Here is a 13,936-nt window from a genome sequence, read left to right as displayed (position 1 = left end):
CGAAGGACCAGACCACACAAGGCAACATTAGAGAGATTATTTTTAAAGATCATTTTTATTTTTGGTTTACCTTTTTCTTTCTCTCTCTTTTTTTTTTTTTTTTTTTTTTTAAAACCAACAAAAGAACCCGTTTTTACATTTTTCAGTGTGATTTTAAGGTCACCTTTGGGGTTTTTTCCCTCCTCCCCCCCCCCCCCCACACCTCGGTTTCACATCTCTGTCTGATCTTGGCAGACAACCTGGGATTCGCTTCTTGCTTTCATGTGGCTGAAGCCGCCTCCGGTGGCTCCCGGAGAGGGTTTTTTTTTTTCCCCTTTTCCTGATGTGCCAAGAGCACTTCATTCCCGCAGCGATACTTTTATTTCTCTTTTATTTTATTTTTTTTCCCACCTTTTCAGCCCGCGTTAGTCTCGGCCGGGATCCCTGCAGATACGGAGATGCTGTTCTACCTTATTTTATTTGGGTTTTTTTTTATTTTTTTTTTTTTCTTTGTGTGGATTATCTGCAACTTCTAAATTGCCTTAAAAGAGCCCAGTTTTAGCTGCTAGATCAACGCTCCTGGCGTTGCTTGGGAGCAGAGTGGCACCTGCTGGCCACCTCGCGAATAGGTGACGGTCCCCAAGCCCGGCACACGTCCCTGTGCCCAGGTGGCCCGGGTTTGGTGGCCGCTGGCCCAGGTTTGGTGGCCGGCTGGGTACGGAGGGGAGTTCACTGTTTCAGGGTGCTAATCTGAATTCGGACGGGGGTCGCTTACCCAGCATTATCCTCATCTCTCCTAGGTTTTTTAGCCAAACTGCACCTTAATTGAGTTTAAACCATTTTTTTTTTGTCTGTTTGTTTTTTAGTTTTTGTGGTTTTTTTTTTTTTTTTCCCCTCTTTTCCTTTTTGATCCTTAAAGAGGTGTTTTAAAGTGGGGGGGACGATGCGGCTGCTTGTTGAGTCCGGGCTCTCGCCGCCTCTGAGCGGCCCCATCTCCCACCGAGAAGCTCGGGGTGGTTTTAAGGGTGTTTGGGGTGGTTTTTTTTGGGGGGGGGGTGTGTGTGTTTCACTACTTCTTTAGAGACAGACGCAGAGAGGAGCCTTCCCCCGTATCCCAGCCTGGGCCCTCTGCACCACCGACCCCTGCTCAAAGCCCCCCCCCTGCTCCCCCCGGCTGCTCCTGGGGCTCTCTCAGCTCTTCCCTACCCCTCTCATCTCCTCCTTCATCCCCTTCCCCGTGACGTATTTCTCTTTTTTTTCCGTCTCTTGCAGCTTGTCCCGGGACGGGGGAAGCTCCTTGCAACCCAGTGAGGTTCCTCTTGGCTTTTTTTATTATCTTCCCCAAATTGCCTCTTTCTTCCCCCGGAGCATGGAGGGAAGGACCCACCCCTCCCACCCCCCCGCCCCGCTCCAGCTGCCCGTGTCTTCCGGTACAGGGATGATGGAGATGCTGTGGTACCCAGGACCAGGGCTGCTCCTTCTCCTCCAACCCCCCCCTCATCCCCGGGGGGGCTTTTTTAGTGCCTCCCCGGGGCTTTGCAGGGCTGGGGGAGCCGCCGCTTCCCCGGGGGGTGCAAAGCTCCTCCGTGGGGACGGGGGGAAGGTGGGAGGGGTGCTCCTGGCTTTGATCCCCCTCCCCGTCTCCTTTGTCTATCCCTCTTTCTCGCTCTCCTGGGCTGTCGCTGGCTCGCCCCCTCTCCCCACGGATTTTTGGGGGATCGCCTGCCTCACAGGGTCCCCTCCACCGTCCCCCAAATTTTACGGCGGGAGGGACTTAAGGTAGGATGGGTGCCTGGGGGGAGGCAGGCAGGGTGTCCCCCCTTCCCAATGGGGGGGGAACCTATACCCCCTCCCCTGCGCTTGGGGGTCACAGTCCCCCCCCCTTTCCCGTCCCCATTTAGGGTCGAACCTCGGCGTAAGGGCTCCATCTCTGTATAAGCCATGTCGGGGAGGGAGGGGGGGGGGAGAGCCCGGGGATGGCGGTGGCAGCGTCGGGCCGGGAAGGGAGAGGTTTATTTTGTATATGAATGATTTTTAATGAATGCAATATTAATCCTTGCAGATGAGCAATAAATCATTAAAGTCTAATTAAACTATTAGGAAAAACCGAAGCGCTTTCGCTTGTGGGCAGTTTTATTTGAAGGAGCGAGCGAAGTGTGATCCCCTTGGGGCTGGGATCTGCCTTTGGCCACCTCAGGAGGGGCTTTGGGTCCCCGAGGGACCCCCTGAGCATCTCCAGGGCCCCCCGATTGGGGGTCTGACCCCCTCCAAGCCCCTCTGGGCCCTTTTCACTTGAGGTTTAAACCCCATCAGGTCCTTCTGAGCCCTATCTCCTTGCCGTCTGAGCTCCCCAAGCCCCTTGATTTGAAGATTCACTCGGTCTTGACCCCTCAGTTTGGGATCTGGACCCCAAAAAGCAGCCCTGCCCCTTCCCGCCACTCCCAACATGGCGGCCTCAGGCCGGGCGGAGGGAGGGCGGAAGTGCCACTCCCAAGATGGCTGCGGCCAGCGGTGGTGGTGGTGGTGGGGCGAGGAATGCCACACCTAAGATGGCCGCGCGGGGGCGGTGCTCGCCACCCGTCCGGCTGTCGCACCGGCCGTGGCCACCGAGGGCGGGCGGTGACGCGGCCGGGGCGGTGGGACCGGGCGGGCGGAGCCACATCGCGGCCGCCGGAGAGACCGGAGATACCTTCCACCTCCCGGTGCCACTCCCAACATGGCGGCGGCGCTGCCCCGGCTCTCCCTGCCGCTCCCGCGAGAGGGAGGGGTGAGTCCTCGCGAGAGCTCGGCGCGGTGCAGGGCGGCCGACATGGAGCCGGGCGGCGGCGGCGGCGTTGGGGGCCCGGGGCCGCTCCCGGGTAACAACAAGGCCCGCGGCGGAGCGGTGCCGCCCGGCAAGGCCCGGGACCTGGGCCGCCCGCCGCGCAAGGACTCCGAGGTCAGCGCCGCCGCCGCCGGGCCCGGCCCCGCGGGCGGGTGGGGGGTGGTTCCCGGCCGGGCCGGGCCGCGCCGCGTCGCGTCGTCCTCCCCGCCGTGGGCCCGGGGCCCGCCCGTGAGGTGCCGGGTCGCTTCAAAACTGACCCGGCTGGTGCTTCCTACCGTCCGCCGTCCCCCGAGCCGGGCCTGGAGCAGCCGTTGCTGCGGTACCGGGTCCCCTGGGCCCCGAAGCTGTGGCCTGTGGGGCCGGGAGGCCTCTCTCTGCCGGGCCCGTTTGGTACCGGTTCAGCCCAGAGCCCGCCTGGGTCGGTATCGGGCTCGGGTCGGTGCTGGTCTCCCCGTCGTCCAGCTCTTCGCCAAGTTTGGGTCGGTTTGAGGTGTTTGGGGTGTGAGGGTGGCTCGGTCCTGGGTCCCCAAAGGGACCTGGCACCGGCCACCCTCCTTTCAGGGCTGCTCTGGGCTCTCACCGCCCCGGCATCGGGGCTTCTCCCGGGCAGCACCGGCCTGCTGTGGGGAGGGCTGGGTTGTCGGGTCCCCAGGCATCAGGTTGGTCCAGGGGTGACTCTGCCAAGAGGTGACTGACCCCACCAAGGAGACACGGAGGTCCCGGTAGGGACCAGGAGGGTTGAGTGTGTTTGGGTGGAGCTGATATATCCTCCATGGTGTCCCCCAAATCCAGCGTTATTTCTGTGGTGGCTCCAGAGCCATCCATCTCCACGGGTGTCCTCACGGGATGGGGGGGACACACTCCCCAAAATGACAGGAGAGGGCTGTGAGGAGATCTGTGGGAGGCTTGGGTGCTGGGGAACGGCTCCCAGCCCCACAAAGCGGCACAAACCCACCCAGACCCCCCCGCCCTTTGAGCAGCCGGGGGCTTGGATCAAGCCCCTCGCTCGGGAACCGATACCCTGAGATTTGGGAGGGTTTTGCTGTGGGTCCACATTGACTTACTGAAAGGAAGCAGATGTTTTATGCTCTGAGGCTTCTCCTGGATGTTTTTCCAGCCTCACCCAAGCTGTTCGGAGTTGTTTTATTCTCACTGTTCACCTCTGCTGGCATTTGGGGGGGAAAACCCAAATTTTCACACATCTCTGCAAAATGAATGAGCTCTGAGAGCTCCCTGGTCCCACGTAACCCCCTCTCCGTGCCCTGAGATTAAACATGCCCCGTCTCCTGCTTAATTTTTTGGCCTTTTGGGGCTCGTGGAGTGTTTTGGAGGTGGTGCAGTGGCAGGGGCTGCCCGGTGAAGCGCAGCGTTGGCTCACTGCGGCGGAGCTGGGACGGAGATGCAGGAGGTGGGTAGCAGTTGCCTTGGTAACGTTTACGCCGCTGCGGGTACATTTTTTGGTCTCTCGCAGGGAAGGGACAATCCTGGATTTTCAGGAGGATGAGGTGAATTGTGAATGTCTTGGGGATTTTGGTTTTCCTGAAAAATGCTGTGATTTAACTGATTTTTTTTTTTTTTTCCTCTGCTTTTAGGGGTATTCAGAGTCCCCAGACCTGGAGTTTGAATATGCAGATACCGACAAATGGGCAGCAGAGCTCTCTGGTAAGGGACTTGTCCTGATGGATCGATTAATCAGCCATGATTTTCTCCCTTAGTAATGATTCAAGGAGCTCTTTCAACGGCAGTATTACTCTGATGGCTTTAAACACCTCATTCGTGTTAAAAGAGAAGTGATACCATGTCATTAATTTTTATAGCCTTATGCTGGGTGTATTTTTTGCGTTTCCCTCATCTTGGATAAAACTGCAATTATCGTGGCCGAGTTGTAGCTTTTTTCCGATGGCTCAGTGCAGGTCGTTGGAGATTTCCCTCTGTGCTCTTTCGGCAGAGCTGTACAGCTACACGGAAGGGCCGGAGTTCCTGCTCAACCGCAAGTGCTTCGAGGAGGACTTCAGGATCCACGGTAAGACCCTTCTATTGGACATCTCGCACCTCTGGGGAGGGACGGGGCTCGATGCGTTAGCGCTGCGTCAGAAAGCTCGAGCTGCACGCTGATAATCTCCGTGAGGTTTGTACTGGAGACCTCATTAGTGTGCGTGGGTTGGCCCTGGAGCGCAGCTCACTGCGGTCAGCGTTTGCTGATGGTGATGTCCGAGGTGGTTCGTCAGCGCCAGGACGGCTGTGCTGGAACATACTGGCAGCAGCAAGAGCATCCAGCTCATTTCCCATCAGCTGCCTGTTCAGTTGGATGTGATTCATCTTAGAATCATAGAATCACAGAAACAGTTTGGGTTGGAAGGCACTTTAAAGACCATCCAGGTCCAGGCCCTGGGCAGGGACACCTCCCACCAGACCAGGTTGCTCTAAGCCCCCTCCAACCTGGCCTTGAACCCCTCCAGGGATGGGGCAGCCACAGCTTCTCTGGGCAACCTGGGCCAGGCTCTCACCACCCTCACAGCAAAGAAGTTCTTCCTGAGATCTCCATCTCTCCTCTTTCAGTGTCAAACCCTTCCCCCTCCTCCTATTGCTCCCCTTCCTGATCAAGTGTCCCTCCCCAGCTTGTCGCCTGATGGAAGGCAGGAGATGATCCTTCCGTGCCTGGGCATTACTCCCAGGAGCACGGTGTTCCCTGGGGCACCCCTGTTTTCCGTCACACTGAATCCTTTCGAGCTGTTCCTGTTTGTGTCCAGGGCAGGCAGAGGTGCCCTGTGCCCTCAGCTTCTCTGCTTTGGCTTTTCAGTGCGGGACAAGAAATGGACCGAGCTGGACAAGAACCAGCACCGCACTCACGCCATGCGGCTCCTCGACGGGCTGGAGGTCACCGCGCGGGAGAAGAGGCTGAGGGTTGCCCGAGCCATCCTTTACGTTGCCCAAGGTGACACCAGGCCTCTGCCCCCTTAATTTCCCCTTTGCTAAATGTTGGTAGTGGACTGGGGGCTAATATTTAAAATATTTAAAATCATTCTTTGTTCCTTGCATCTTTGATTTCGCCTGGGATGTCTGGAACAAATTCTCATGGGAGCCAGACAGCTTATAGGAATTTGGTCCAAAATTTGGCTGGTTTCCCTGTGCAATCCCAGTTCTGCCAGACCTGGGCTGCGTTACCCAAGGGAGGGCTGTTCAGTCCTCTGCATCCCACTTTTTGCCTTAAAATTAAAGCTGTGTCTTTCATTCCCCCTGTAAAATGCTGGTGGGGGCGTGGGAGGGCCTGGGGATCCTTGCGGAGATGGGATCCAACGAGGGTGTCGTTGCAGGCACCTTTGGGGAGTGCGGCTCCGAGGCCGAGGTGCAGGCTTGGATGAGGTATAACATCTTCCTCTTGCTGGAAGTGGGGACGTTCAACGCTTTGGTGGAGCTGCTCAACATGGAGATTGAGTGAGTACTGGGGGAAAACACTTCGGAAACGGCTCTGGAGCTCCTTGGCAGGAGGTTTTTCCGATTCCTAGTCTGTCTGTCCCTAATCAGATTCCTGCAGCCACCGGAGTGACTCCTGTTGTTCTGGGTGGATGTCGTGTAGGATTAAACCTCATTTATTTAGAAATTCGCTTTGAGCTGTTGCCTGGCAGCGAATAGAGACAGGTCTGTTCCTTCTCCGTTGATTGCATTGTGAAGAGGGGATTTGTTGCAGCAATATCTATTCCAGGGGTTGACTCTGACCTATGGGTTCCTTGTGGCAGAGTTAAAATGTCTCCAAAAGCCCCCTCTGAGGCTGTTTTTCCCCCGCAGTAACAGTGCAGCTTGCAGCAGTGCCGTGAGAAAGCCTGCCATCTCCCTGGCTGACAGCACGGACCTGAGGTACAGGGCAGGGCTTGGGAGGAGGGGATGCTTTGGGGCCGTTCGCTGGTCTTTTTGGCAAGCTGAGACGGGCCACCAAGCACTGGGGAGTGTCCCAGGGCTGTCCCACCTTCTGCCTGGGCTCCATGAGCACCGTTAGGTTTGCTCAGTCTGCAGGCATCCCTTGTGCTCAACTTGCACAGCAGGCGTGTGGCTGGTTGGGGACATGAGAGCAGTAAAATACGGGAAAGCAATTTTTTTTTTCCCCTGCTTTGACACGCAGAGACCTTTTTCCCCAGCCCCTGAGTGCCCATGTCCTGGTGTGGTGCACGGAAACAGGCTGTGGTCTGGGCTGATCCAGCCTCCCCCCAGAGCCCTGGATGCTAGTGGGACCTCCATAATTCATCCCAAACCTCTGGTGATTCTCCTGACCTTCTGCTTTTTGCAGGGTGCTGCTGAACATCATGTACCTGATCGTGGAGACCGTACGGCAGGAGGCTGAGGGGGACAAACCCGAGTGGAAGAGCATGAGACAGACCTTCCGAGCAGAGCTAGGTGAGGACCAGGCGCTTGAAGGGTTGATGGGATGGAGGTTTCCAGGGCTGAAGAGCAAGAGAGTTAGATGGGATTCGGCTCTAAGCCCCAGTTAACGGGGTCTAGCAGCACTGGGCTGGTTTCTGCTTGGCTGAACCTCGCGTGGGAGGAAAAGGGGGGTGAGCAGAGGAAGGAAGCCAGCCTTTTCTGCTGTCTGGGGGCTCTCTCCCTGGGGAAAAATATTGAATATTGGGGCTGTCATTTTGTCTCGGCACAGAGGTAAGAAATTATGGAGGGTACAAGGTCTTGGAAAGGAGGAGAGGAGCTGTCTGGGGTGAGATGAGGATCTCGGAGATGGGGATGCAAGACTGCAGAGGGTGTGGGAGGGCAAAGGGGCCGGTGGGGGTGAGGACAGGGAGGAGGAATGCCTGGCTATCGCTGCTGTGTGGTTCCAGGAGCCCCCCTGTACAACAACGAGCCCTTCTCCGTCATGCTCTTTGGGATGGTGACCAAATTCTGCAGTGGCCACGCTCCGCACTTCCCCATGAAGAAGGTGCTTCTCCTGCTCTGGAAGACTGTGCTGGTGAGGAGGGGCTGCGGCGTGGGCTTGCGGGTTTTTGGTCGGTGGAGGAAGGAAGTTCTACCCTCAGAGCTGGCTGTTATTGCTCCATCCTCTTTTCCTGGTGTTCAGCTGAGTAGTTTGCGCCCTATTAAACCCATCCTCAGGTTTCACCTTGTAGGGGAATGTTGGATATTGGTGTCTGGAGCTGGATACCAAGGATGAACCCAAAGCAAGGTCCCTGGTTGGGGTCTGCATGAAGGAGAAGGTCCAGACACTCCCAATTGTGGATGCCTGAACACCCTCACACTGTCCCTTCTGCCTTCCACAATGACAGGAGCAGCATGGGGACAGGCAGCCCTTGTTTTACACCCTGGGGAAGGATTAGGGGCCTCCTGGCAAGTGGATTTGGGGAGGGTGGGTGGAGAAGCCCCCGGTGCTGTGTGTGGAGGCCTCCCACGCCCTGAGGGTGCCGTGGTCTCCCTTGCAGTGCACCCTGGGGGGCTTTGAGGAGCTCCAGAGCATGAAGGCAGAGAAGAGGGAGATCCTGGGCCTCCCGCCGCTGCCGGAGGACAGCATTAAAGTCATCCGCAACATGCGAGCTGCCTCCCCGCCCGCCTCTGCCTCTGATCTCATCGAGCAGCAGCAGAAGCGAGGCCGGAGGGAGCACAAGGTGAGGCTGGCGCAGGTGGCAGGGGACAGTAGTGACACCGAGGGGACAGCTGGGGTCTGGGCACCGACCTCGGAGCAACTTGTGCCCTCTCTTCTGTCTCCAGGCCCTGATTAAGCAGGATAACCTCGATGCCTTTAACGAGCGGGACCCTTACAAAGCTGATGACTCCCGGGAGGAAGAAGAGGAAAATGATGATGACAACAGCCTGGAGGGAGAGACTTTCCCCCTGGAACGGGATGAAGTGATGCCTCCCCCCACCCAGCATCCCCCCAGCGACCGCATCACCTGCCCCAAGGGGCTGCCCTGGGCCCCCAAGGTCCGGTGAGTCTGTGGGGCTGACCTTGGGCCAGGCTTTGCTGGGAGAGCTGGAGCACGTTGAGGAAAACGGAGGATCTTAAGTATTGAGAACTTCAGCAGGGATTTGGGGGAGATGTTGGGGACAGGGTGGTCGATCTGGTGGTCGCTTTGGTGGCTGTTCTCTTGGTGGGGTGAACTCCACACCATCTGAAAAGACTGCGAGGCTTTTCCTGGTGGCCGAGGGCTGTGGTGTAACCAGGAAGATGTGACTCTTCCCCTTGTCCCTTTGCAGAGAAAAGGACATCGAGATGTTCCTGGAGTCCAGTCGCAGCAAATTCATTGGCTACACGCTGGGCAGGTGGGTTCCTACAGAGCTGGGGGGCTAGTGATTTGAGGGGGCTTGTGGCAGAGGCTACCAGGGTGGGGGCTACTGTTGACCTCGGAAGTCCTGAGCTTTCTGGCTCCGTTTTGGGGTGGCAGTCTCTGACCTGCCTGTGGGTGGCTCAGGTTTGCTGCTGCCTGCACCCAACCTGGCTCTTTCCCTCCTCTTTAGTGACACCAACACCGTGGTGGGCTTGCCCAGGCCGATCCATGAGAGCATCCGAACCCTGAAGCTGGTGAGTACCTTGAGGGATTCCTCCAGCCCTGACCGTTGTATGGTGCTCCCTGTATGTGCTCCTTCCCCATCCCCATTCCTGGTCAGGGGCCAGTGGGGCATTTTCTTGACCCCTCCCCTGCCTGCTCAGCCTTGTGAGGGGAGAGGCCTCAAGTTTTCATCCCCTCCCCAGTTTCCCACCCTGGTTTCCTCACTGGTTTCATCCCTTTCTTATTGGGGTTGTCCCAGAGGTGAGGCCAGCAGCCACCGCCCTGCCCGTCACCACTGGGACAGGAGTAACAGAGGTCACTGGAGGGACTTAAAAAGATGATGGGACCAGGATGGGACTGGTGGCATCGATGGGGGGGCATGGTGTGAACCCCTGCTTTCTCCCTGTGCAGCACAAGTACACATCGATCGCAGAGGTGCAAGTGCACATGGAGGACGAGTACCTGCGCTCCCCGCTCTCTGGGGTGAGTGTGAGGATGAGGAGGGGATGAAGCTCCCGGGCTGGGAGCTGGGGGGCACTTAGTCCTGCGAGAGGTTTTTGCAGGGCTGGAGGGTTTGCTCCGCTGGGGAAGGAGGAGCGATTTCTCTGGGGCAGAGGGTGGGGTGTGTGGGGAGGCTTTGAGCAGGGTATCCTGCCCTTGGGGTCGGAGAGCCTGGGGCTGAGCCATCCCATGGCACTGGTGGCAGCTGCTGGTCTGAGGTTTCTGGTCTCTTCTGGCACCAGGGGGAAGAAGAAGTGGAGCAAGTCCCTGCTGAGATCCTGTACCAGGGCCTCCTGCCAAGCCTGCCACAGTACATGGTGAGCTGGGGAGCACTGGGGGTCCCCTGGGCCTTGCTCTGTCCTTCTGGACCTGATCTGGGGGTGCCTCGCCCCAGGGCCTCCCTTCACTCCTCCACCCCTTTCCAGTGATGCCCCCAGGTTTTCTTCCCTCCCTGTTACTCCCTCTGTGGTGGGGAAGGGTGGGCAGTGGCTGATTCCCCTGTTCCCATCCCCTTTTCCATCTCTCCCTTCCCCTCAGATTGCTCTGCTGAAGATCCTCCTTGCCGCAGCCCCCACCTCCAAAGCCAAGACGGACTCCATCAACATCCTAGCAGACGTCTTGCCAGAGGAGATGCCGTGAGTGATGGTGGAGGGCGAGCTGAGGCAACTGGGTGATGGTGGGAGCCAGGCAGAGTGGTGTGGTTTGAACTGGGGCTGTACTGAGGCCTCCTGAATGATCTGACCATCGTCTGCTCGGTGCTGTGCCAGCAGGAGCTGGCTGTGGGTGGCTTCTGAGAGCCATGGGGACGGTAGGACTGTCCCATGACACCTCTGAGGCTGGCAGGGTGCAGACAGTACCCCCCCAGCCCAAGGATCCCTCTGTGTCCCCCAGGACCACAGTGCTGCAGAGCATGAAGCTGGGGGTGGATGTCAATCGGCACAAGGAGATCATCGTCAAAGCCATCTCTGCCGTCCTCCTCCTCCTGCTCAAGCACTTCAAGCTGAATCACATCTACCAGGTGAGGGGGGACCAGGGTTCGGCCGCCCCACACGGGGCTCTGGGGGTGGGCAGGACCCAGGATGGGTCCCCGTTTACCCGCTTTTCTCCCCAGTTTGAGTACATGGCCCAGCATCTGGTCTTCGCCAACTGCATCCCGCTCATCCTGAAGTTCTTCAACCAGAACATCATGTCCTACATCACAGCCAAGAACAGGTAGTGGAGGGGAGTGTCACCCCAAATCCCTGCTTGGTCTGGGGAGGGGAGTCCCTGCTTTCTTTACTCCTCCCTGATCCCTCCCCAGCCACGGGCCCGGCACAGGCAGTGCCCAGGGAAGTGCCCGCTGCAGCTGGTGGCCGGGTGGGAGGTGTGGGGGCTGCGTTGCCCCCAGGCCGTGTAAGATCTGGGGGAGCAGCATGACACCCCCTCTTCCTTCCTGCAGCATTTCTGTCCTGGACTATCCATACTGTGTGGTGCACGAGCTGCCCGAGCTGACAGCAGAGAGCCTGGTGAGTCGCTCCCTTCTCTGACAGGTCCTGGCACCCCAGGGTGCTCCCCAAAGGGTTTTGTGGGTGTAGGGAGACAGCCAGGCTCCGGCACCCAGCCCTGCCACCCACAGCACTCCTGTGCTTGGACATAGGGTGCTCCCCAAAGGGTTTTGTGGGTGTAGGGAGACAGCCGGGCTCCAGCACCCAACCCTGGCACCCTTGGTGTTCCTGTGCTTGACCCTAGGATGCTCCCCAAAGGGTTTTGTGGGTGCAGGGAGACAGCCAGGCTCCAGCACCCAGCCCTGGCACCCTCAGCGCTCCTGTGCTTGGCCCTGGCACTGCTTGGGCTTAAATGGGAGGCTCTCAGACCTCTCCTGCCTGCTGTGATGTGCTCTCCCCCTTTGGCCAAGGGTCCTCAGACCAGAACAGCCTCTCCTCATCCATGCCTGCCCCCCCTGACCTCCCCTGTCTCCCCTTTCCTGCAGGAAGCCGGAGACAACAACCAGTTTTGCTGGAGGAACCTCTTCTCCTGCATAAACCTCCTGCGCATCCTGAACAAACTGACCAAGTGGAAGCATTCCCGCACCATGGTGAGGGCCAGGGGGACACGCTGGGGCTCAGCCTGGTCGGACTGGGCTGTTGTGGGGTGTTTGGACTGGGCAAGGGGGCTGTGGATACCTCGGGGGTGCCCTTCGTGCTGCACCCCAGACTTTTCTGGGAAGCGGGAGGCTAGAGAGGGTGGGTGGAAGCGGGAGAGGGGAGAGCATGCGCTGCGGGGAAGGGTTTGTATTTGCTGGAGGAGGCGGTTGGCAACCAAATCCATCTCACCCCTTTGTCCCCTGCTGCTGGGGCGGGGGGGGGGGGGGCTGTTTCCCCCCAGATGCTGGTGGTGTTCAAGTCGGCCCCCATCCTGAAACGGGCGCTGAAGGTGAAGCAGGCCATGATGCAGCTCTACGTGCTGAAGCTGCTCAAGGTGCAGACCAAGTACCTGGGCCGGCAGTGGAGGAAGAGCAACATGAAGACCATGTCGGCCATCTACCAGAAAGTGCGGCACCGTCTCAACGACGACTGGGCTTACGGCAACGGTAAGTCCTTCCCAGAGGATCCCCTTAGCCCCTGTCCTCCCTGCGGTGACCTGTCCGTGCCCACCTGTCCCTTTGCTGTGCAGCCTGGGATGCAGGGAGGGATTTGGGGTGGGTCGTCTTAGTCTGGAGAAGAGAAGGCTGAGGGGGGATCTGATCAACGCCTATAAATACTGAAAGGGTGGGTGTCAAGGGGATGGGGCCAGTCTTTTTTCAGTGGTGCCCAGTGACAGGACAAGAGGGAACGGGCACAAACCGGAACATAAGAAGTTCCATCTCAACACGAGAAGGAACTTCTTTCCTGTGAGGGTGGCAGAGCCCTGGAAGAGGCTGCCCAGGGAGATGGTGGAGTCTCCGTCTCTGGAGACATTCAAACCCCACCTGGACACGTTCCTGTGGGACCTGCTCTGGGTGGACCTGCTTTTGGGGGAAGGGGTTGGACTAGATGATCTCCAGAGGTCCCTTCCAACCCCATATCGTTCTGTGATTCTGTGGGGTGGTGGCATCGCGGGGAAGAGCGAAAGTGCTGGCAGTGATGGGTGTTGGAGCCATTGGTGGCTGCCAGCTCCGCACCCTGTGTGTTCCTCTTTGTAAGGGACCTACAAAGACCTTTCCTGGGGGGATTTGGGCTGGCTGAAGCTTCCCTACCTCCCCTCTGACACCCCTTTTTCCTTCTGCCCAGACCTAGACGCCCGGCCTTGGGATTTCCAGGCAGAGGAGTGTGCCCTGCGTGCCAGCATCGAGCGGTTCAACTCCCGTCGCTACGACCGGGCTCACAGCAACCCCGATTTTCTCCCCGTGGACAACTGCCTGCAGAGCGTGCTGGGCCAGCGCGTGGACCTGCCCGAGGATTTCCAGGTCAACTACGACCTGTGGCTGGAACGGGAGGTTTTCTCCCGCCCCATCTCCTGGGAGGAGCTGCTGCAGTGATGGACGAGAGGGAGGCAGGAAAGGGGAAGGGGTGCTTTGGGGAGGGTTTTGGGGGTGCCTGCCCCCCACGCCCCTCCCCGTGGTGGGCTTGGGGAGAGGCTGGAGCTGTAGGGTCCTCCCCGAGGCACCGTCCTGCCCCTCTGCCTCCTGCCAGGCTTTGCCAGGCTCAACCCCGAGCGGAGGATGAAGGTTTGGTGGAGGCTACAGTGCTGTCGGGAGTCTCCCGTTGGGTGGGGGGGACCTGTTGGGTGCCCCTGGTCGACGCTTTTGGAGGCAGCACCCCCATCACCCCCCTCCTGCCCCCCCATCAGTGAGGGCTGAGAAGGGGGAGCCGGCAGCAAAGCGGGGTGAGGGTCCCTTCGGTGCTGCTGCGGGGCACAGGGAGTGGAGGCTGTTGTCCCCCTGCCCAGAGCCTGTCTGGGGACACGGTGGCGGGTTTGGGGACGCTGGGGGGGGCTTTGGTGGGGGCGTTGAGGGGCTGAACTCTCCCCCACGGGCTGAGGAGGGCTGCAGGCTGCAGTCTTCCCTCGCCCCGCTGGGTGGGGTGGATGAGCTGTACATATATATATATATATATATATATATTTCGTGATACCTCTGACGTGAGCGTGTCTGGGCTCTGTTTGTGTCCCTGTCCCCGTCCCTCCTGACCCT

At 58.7% G+C, this 13,936-nt stretch overlaps 1 protein-coding gene across 1 annotated transcript; it reads left to right on the top strand.

Annotated features, from left to right (window-relative positions):
* The first annotated feature begins 2,788 nt into the window (after positions 1 to 2,788).
* STRIP1 (striatin interacting protein 1) lies at positions 2,789 to 13,282 on the top strand. The gene is made up of 21 exons (XM_074163177.1): positions 2,789 to 2,917; positions 4,396 to 4,465; positions 4,752 to 4,826; positions 5,604 to 5,738; positions 6,118 to 6,238; positions 6,590 to 6,658; positions 7,086 to 7,192; positions 7,627 to 7,754; positions 8,221 to 8,403; positions 8,507 to 8,724; positions 8,993 to 9,058; positions 9,254 to 9,317; positions 9,697 to 9,768; positions 10,029 to 10,103; positions 10,324 to 10,421; positions 10,678 to 10,804; positions 10,898 to 10,998; positions 11,225 to 11,291; positions 11,756 to 11,860; positions 12,151 to 12,355; positions 13,035 to 13,282. Exons 1-21 carry the CDS (start codon positions 2,789 to 2,791, stop codon positions 13,280 to 13,282), a joined length of 2,463 nt encoding a protein of 820 aa, XP_074019278.1.
* The last annotated feature ends 654 nt before the right edge of the window (positions 13,283 to 13,936 follow it).

This window comes from Numenius arquata, chromosome 24 (genome assembly GCF_964106895.1).
Source record: "Numenius arquata chromosome 24, bNumArq3.hap1.1, whole genome shotgun sequence".
Lineage (NCBI taxonomy): Eukaryota > Metazoa > Chordata > Aves > Charadriiformes > Scolopacidae > Numenius > Numenius arquata.
This window is presented reverse-complemented; position numbering and strand designations above follow the sequence as displayed.